The sequence below is a fragment of the Prosopis cineraria genome, unplaced genomic scaffold (assembly GCF_029017545.1).
Source record: "Prosopis cineraria cultivar Desert tree isolate PC_DT_omini unplaced genomic scaffold, ASM2901754v1 PC11, whole genome shotgun sequence".
Taxonomy (NCBI): domain Eukaryota; kingdom Viridiplantae; phylum Streptophyta; class Magnoliopsida; order Fabales; family Fabaceae; genus Prosopis; species Prosopis cineraria.
In genome coordinates, this window is record NW_026555342.1 from 543,859 (window position 1) to 551,282 (window position 7,424).

A 7,424-nucleotide genomic window follows, 5' to 3' on the forward strand; every position below is an offset into this window, starting at 1 on the left:
GTATATTAGTGGATTGGTTTTTCCACCTCAACAGCTAATTTTTGAAGTAGGGTTTCCCATCATAAAACTTGTCATTAGATGTATGAGATTCCATATTTTCTAAATGATATATGTTGCTTCACATATCGAATGGCTATACACAGTTCTGAGGGTATTCAAATTCACTACATATGGCCTTATTATACTGTTGAATTTCTGCACATTCTTATGATGAATTTTTTTAAATATTTTTCTTCACTTTCATATTGTTTTTTGCATATGAAAATTGAAATCACTGCAAATGGCCATGCTTCTCTTGTTCTAATGTTGCACATATTATGTAATCACCCAATAATTTTAAGGGAAAATTATGAATAGGTCCTATAGAAGTAACTTATTTAACAATAAGTCCCATGAAATTGAAAAATTACAGCTAAATTTTGTGGGACTTGAGTGTAATTTGTAATTGAAGTAGAAAGACAACATTACCCCTGTTAAAATAATCAAATTGTTGCAGAAAAACACTCAATCTCTCCCTCTCCCACGATTACTCTGTCTCCCACGATTACTCTGCCCTAGTCGTTGCCCCTTGCTCGCTCATTACTAAAGGTGAGCCACGCACCTTGATTGAGAGGAAGATGAATGATGCGTGAGCCTTGCAAGCTATAGAGGCGAAGGCGATGAAGGTGAGTGCGAGCGAGGAATCTTACTGAACCCAAAGGAATATTACAACATCTTGATCTGGTAATATGTTGCCCACATTTTTAGATTATTCTGGGTTGAATAATTTCGACTAAGCCAAATGATAAAATAGCATGTTTAGAGGCTTGATGTTAGATGTATCGTACAGGTCACTTGTTCCCTATTATTATCTTTCAAGCCTACTATTCTAGAGCTGTCTGGTTTACAGTGAGCCTATCACTAAAAACGGATTGCATTATGGAAACCATTTGACTCTTTGTCTCATTGGTGCAATATGGCTATGACAGAAGGCCAATGGACTTTTACTTTCAAGTTAATTTTTAGTCTATGTTTGATGTATGACAAAATGTTTTCTAGAAAGGAAAGGGGGAATTTATCTGGATATAAGATGAGATAGGTGCATTTTCCATTTCATTTCTTAAAAGTATTTTTCCATGGTCCAAACATGCACTTAAGGCCCATTTGATTGTTGAAAAGAAATGCAATGCAATGAAATATGTTGATGGAGAATAAAATAGACTAAAATCAAGTTATGGAATGGTAAAGATGAGAGTCATGGAGAGATGAATAGATGGGAATGAGGATTTATGACCTTATTCATGTCAATCCTCATTCCCAGCTCTCTATTACCTCATTTCAGTCCTTTCTAATAATCAAATAGGCTATTAGTTAATTTTGTTCTCTATCAACTCATTCCATTCCATTTATTTTCAATAAATAAATATGCTGAAAGAGTTGGAGGAAGCTTTTGCAAATTATAGGTGTTTCTTCATTACCAACAAATTGATAAGATTTGGAATCCTCTCAAATCTAATTCTCTCTCATGTACTTCCTTCTGGAAAATCTTTGCTTTACTCTCCACATAATCACTAACTTTAAAGACTGTAGACCTTAGGGAAAGGCCTGAAGAGTTCATTCTAGAGTGATTTAAAAAGGAGATTGATTTCAAAGGACAAGACTTAATTTGAATATATCCCATTTTGTTCAGGAACAAGGATATACAGTTATATATTGTGTCAGCTATCATCACAAAAACAAACTTAGATTGCATTAAAAAAATGACTTTCTGTGCTTAAAATTTGACATAGTTTTGCTTGAATGTATGATTTGTACAGGTCAAATCATGGATAAAGGAAAAGGGAAAGTGGCCAGATCTAAGAAACCTAATTTTACCGGTTACCATCTATTTAGACGAATATTTTTTAACCAGCCGAAAGCGAAAAGAGAAGGTGAAAGATTGGCTAACAAGGAAGTGGTAGCTACTTAGGAAAATTTGTCCACGGAAGAAAGAAAACATTATAATGACCTAGCTACTGAAGAAAGAGAAAGAAGAAGCACCAATGTGCCAAAACAAAGTGTGGTATGTATAGGATCAAAGACGTGTTTTTTTTATTTTTTTTATTTTGGAGTATAGGTGAGTGACATGTTTATGGAATTAACAGCATCCATTTGAAACTCGTTGTTCTCTTAACCAATTTGCTGAGGTTGGGGAGTTTGTAAAGAAGCATCAATGGATGAAGGATAAGGTTGAAAGGATGGGGTTCTCACAGTTACTAAACATACAACGCACCAAGATACATCAAGAATTGTGCTTCGAACTAATGATGGCATATGACCCACCCACTTTTACTTTATGTGCAAGAAATGTAAGAAGACGGGTTAAATGTGAGGATGTGGAGACATTGATAGGCCTTCCAAACACCTCAAAGGAGGTGGTTATTGCTCAAGCTGATGACAAGGTGCTTCGAATCATGAAAGAGAAGTATTCTAGCATGTCTTATAAGAAAATGAAAGATATGATGATGTCTGGTGAGAATGATGATGCTTTTGAGACTTTATTTTTGTTGTACACGCTGAGGACTTTTTTAGCTCCTACATCTAGTCCTCATTTGAGTGATCTTTTACTTCGAGTAGTTAGTAAGAACTATGTGCTCATTGGAATATATGACTGGCAACATTTATATTGAATGAGATGACTAGGGAGGTTCAAACTTTCAAGGAATCAAGAGGTAAGAAGAGAAATGTTGGTGGATGTCTTTTGGGTTTTTGATTAATGTTGAAAGTCTTATTGCCATGTGATGTCTTATTAACATTGGTTAATGTTTTATGGGCAGATCTTTTTCTTTCAGAATTTCCCATTAGAGGAGCCAGAGACATTGCCTTGGCCAGGTAATGCTGTTAGTTATTGGAATGAGAAGAGGGCGTCTGAGCAACTTCTCATAGAAAGATAGAGCGATCATGGCATGCTGTAAAAACCTAAGCTTGCTGCAAGTGATTCTTCCTCTCAATTTCTTCCACTATTAGCCTTTCAAGACATTGTAAGATAATATAATAATTACATAAGATTACTATTAAATGATGTCATGTTTACTTGTATGATGGGAATATTTGTAACTATGTTGTTGTAGGATCTCAAGGAGGCATATGTAGAGCTAGTTGGACATATTGGTGAGGTGCTTATGAAGGTGCAAAAGAAACGTTATGCAATTGAGAAGAAGAGAAAATATATGATCTAGAACAGGCAGAGGAGGTGAGTCATGTTGCAATATATGAGGAAGACAAAGGGGATAAAAGAGGTGAGAATGAAGAAGAAGGGAAAGAAGAAGGTGAGAACGAAGAGGAAGAAAATGAGCAAGAAGGAAGTGAGGATGAAGAGGAAGAAAAAGAGCATGAAGGAGGTGATGGAGATGAGTTAATGGATGTTGATTTAGAAGAAGAAATGAAGCTTAGAAGGTCAACTAGAGGCCATCACGGCAGACGATGGTCTGGCTTTAAGGTGACATTGCCACAATTCACCTCTGATGACTGACATATGATGAGAAGTGATGCCTTTATAATTTTTGCACAAAATGGGCTAAGAGGATTGTGAACAATAAGATTTAATTATTAGTTATGTATTGTGTAAATAACTTTTTTTGTGGTCTCAATTTAACATTATTTGTTATTTTTAAACTAATCTAAACAGGATGTTCATTGATATGTATGATTTTTATGTAACACGAGGTGAGTTGCGTTGTTTTGCACCATGAAAATGGATCAATGACACGGTGATGACCATGAAGATCAAAGCTTTGATGGCTGCTTAAAAAGAAAGAGAAGGTGGTGTGAGCTGCTATATATTTACCCCATTGTTTATGGAAATAATGATGAAAGATGTGCAGGGTTGGAAGGTTAGGGAGCATACTATGTTGTTTATGCCAGAACATTTAGGCTACAATATTACAAAGTGTGATTTCATTATTGCACCAGTGTTGTACCATTCACACTGGTTTTGTTATTTTGTGAAGCTAAAAGGATTGCATTTCCATGTGCTTGACTCATTGTATCCGCTTGTGCTCAAGCCAGATGACACTTTAGCAAATGAAAAGAGATTGCTAGCCCAGAGTATGGTAAGAAATAATATACAATTTTCATTTTGAGCTTATATGATACTTTGCATGATACTTATGATTGTGTTTAATTGTATAGTCTCATAACTTCAAAAGCATCCTAATGATGGTTAATCCAGACAAATATCACAAGAATCCTGACTTGAACGTGACATTTGCGCTTATTCCAAAACAAAAGACTACGTAAGTTAATCTTAATTAATTTAAAAGTTATTATAAATACATTAAAGCTATTAATTGAGTAATTTTGTTGTAGATATGATTGCGGCCTACATCTTATAACATGGCTTGAACAATGGGATAACACTGAACAACCTGAATGGAATGGCAAGTCAATGCCTCCTATAGAAAGGGTAATTTTCCTTTATATTATCTTTTCTATTTTTTGGTGCATTGTGGAAAATTGTACATGTTCATGGTGTTTAAAACATAAGTACTAAATCATATCTTTTGAATTTGAACTTAAGGTGCAATGGAAAGGCTTCGCATTGACATGGTGTGGGATTTAGTAAATGATCCCAATAACACAGCTCGAGAAAATGTTATGGCTTGGATGGAAAACGACAAACTAAATAAGAAAGCCAAAAGGGTTCATTAATAGTGTTTAAATATGATGTTAACATTGTAGGCTATCTAAAGCACTTGTGTTCATGCTCCACAATTGTTTGCCATTCACTTACAACTGGAACTTCTTATTTTACAAGTAAAACTTCTTAATTCGCAGGTCATATTTCTTGTTTTGTAACTAATATACTAAAGCACTTGTGTTCATGCTCCACAATTGTTTGCCATTTGCTTACAACTGGAACTTCTTATTTTACAAGTAAAACTTCTTAATTCGCAGGTTATATTTCTTGTTCTGTAACTACTATACTAACAAATTTGTGATTATGCTCCACAATCATTCGCCATTCACTTACAACTAAAACTTCTTATTTTACAAGTAGAACTTCTTAATTCACAAGTCATATTTCTTGTTCTATAACTAATATACTAACAAATTTGTGTTTATGCTCCACAATCATTCGCCATTCGCTTACAATTGAAACTTCTTATTTTACAAGTAGAACTTCTTAATTCACAAGTCATATTTCTTGTTCTATAACTAATATACTAACAAATTTGTGTTTATGCTCCATAATCATTCACCATTTGCTTACAACTGAAACTTCTTATTTTACAAGTAGAACTTCTTAATTGATGAATCAAATTTCTTATTTTATGAACTCAAGAACTTCACAATTAAAATATAGAAATTGATAATCTTTCACTAACACAATCATATAAGATCATCATAAATTCAAAGAAAAAACATTTTGAAATTGAAAATAAACTAGTTAAGCTTTAGCTTGTTAGGTCATGTAGGGTTAGGATTTCAACATGTCCTATGCGTGTGACCACTTTGGCCATATCTTACATAATGATAAATCTTCTTGCCTTGTGATTGAGACTCTCTTCTCACTAATTGGGGCCGACCAGAAGGACAAGAGGTAGTAGGGGGCTTTAGGAAGGTTTTTGTCATCATCTCGATAATTGTTAACGCATTCACTCGTGGCATGTCATTTGTCTCGATGGGGATTGTTGTGTCCTTATATATTTTCTCCTGAGATCTCAAATTATAACATCCTTCCACATAAGAGTACACATTACCATAAACCTTTTTTATAGCTACACATGCATGGGCACAAGGGATTTCAGACATCTGCCAAGCTTGACATGTACATTCTCTAAGAGATAGGTCAACCCGCAAATGAATGTCTCCTATCTTCACACTCAGTAAGTTACCTGAATGATGGTTACCTAACATTACTTCTACCCGTGCAACATTGGCCTTTAACTTTTCCTCAATGTTTGGCCCAACACCATTCTGCCACTTGCTCATAGCAACTTTGCTTGCATACATCTTACTCGCAAGCTTTTCTTGATGTTTAAGAAGTAGTGTGACCACACTATGTTTCCTTTCTTTAACTAGCCAAGCATTGAAAGATTCAGATAAATTATTAGTTATGTTGTCCCACCTATGAAAAGGGAATTTTGATAAGGCCCATCTATTAATGTCACCATTAGTTTCCAACCATTGAGCCAACTCTGGACAAAAAGCTCTCAAATTTCCCATTGCTCTATTAAATTCAAGATTAATTCTAGCATATGCTATAGCATCCAACAACTTCAATGCATCTTCCTTGCTTATTGTGGTAGCTCTTCTTCTACGTCTTCCAATCTTTACAAACTCTGCATTAAAATTTTCTTTCATGTGCCGATAGCAAAATGCATGTCTATTCCCTCTAAAAACAACTTCCACAGCACTAATAATTGCATTGTGTCTATCAAATACAATAGTCACTTCTAAAGATCCCATAATATCTTTCAAGTTATGCATGAACCAAGTCCATTCTTGTAACTTCTCCCCACTAACTATTGCATAAGCCACCGAAAATAGATCATTACCTACATTATGAGTAGAAGCTGATAACAATGATCTTTTATACGGCCCGCTCAAGTGACATCTATCAATATACAAAATAGGTCTGCAACCATTTAAAAAGCCATCTATACAACAACCGTAAGCAATAAACAACCTCTTAAAACTGTTATCTCTGCAAGCTGTCCATTTTGCTATTGTCCTTAGATCTTTCTCAGTCAATCTTTGACAAATCCATGAAATCAACTTGTATGAATCTTCAGGAGCACCATGCAACTCCTCCATTGCTCTCTCTTTTTCCCCTGTATGCCTGGCTATAAGTAAGGGTAAGCCCAAATTCTTGGTACAACATTTGACTTTAGTTCATCGATTATTATAGATGAAGTTAGATTTACATTAGCCTTCTGCTGAACAACTAATGTATCTTGTGCTGAGTGTGCATGCTCATTATATAATGATGTTACCCTCAATACAGGACTTGTTTCAGAAATGGCATATGCACTCACTCTCCATTTGCACCCGTCTACCTTGTACTTTACAATAACTTTTTTTGTGTTATTTTTCACAAAACTATAACAAAACTTATTTCCAATGCTAAACTTGTAAAGTACTTGTCTAAATTCTACAGCATTATGGAACATTTGCCCAGCTCCATAAAGCAAATCTTTTCATTTCAAAGCATTAAACTCGGGCAACGGTGCTGGTGCAGTGCTCATTGAAAGAGGTATCGATTCAGGTTCATGGTTGAGTTCATTCAAGCTAATTGAATACCCACCAATTTGTGACAATCTGCAATAACAAGCAAATATCCACCAATTAAATCACAATAATTCCCAAATGATGTTAAGTAAATATTACAACTTACCCCTCATGTGACTTGGTTACCATGTCTATATTAATAACATCATTGCCAACAATATAAACATAGGCAG

General features: G+C 34.9%; 1 protein-coding gene across 1 annotated transcript; it reads right to left on the reverse strand.

The window, feature by feature from the left end:
• Positions 1-5,445: 5,445 nt before the first annotated feature.
• On the reverse strand, positions 5,446-6,777 carry LOC129285571 (uncharacterized). Its single transcript, XM_054921310.1, has one exon. The coding sequence runs from the start codon at positions 6,775-6,777 to the stop codon at positions 5,446-5,448; it is 1,332 nt and encodes a 443-aa protein (XP_054777285.1).
• Positions 6,778-7,424: the final 647 nt, after the last annotated feature.

Bases quoted from the DNA above. Each gene is read 5' to 3' on its own strand.
- LOC129285571 (XM_054921310.1), bottom strand. From the start codon at position 6,777: ATGGAGGAGTTGCATGGTGCTCCTGAAGATTCATACAAGTTGATTTCA.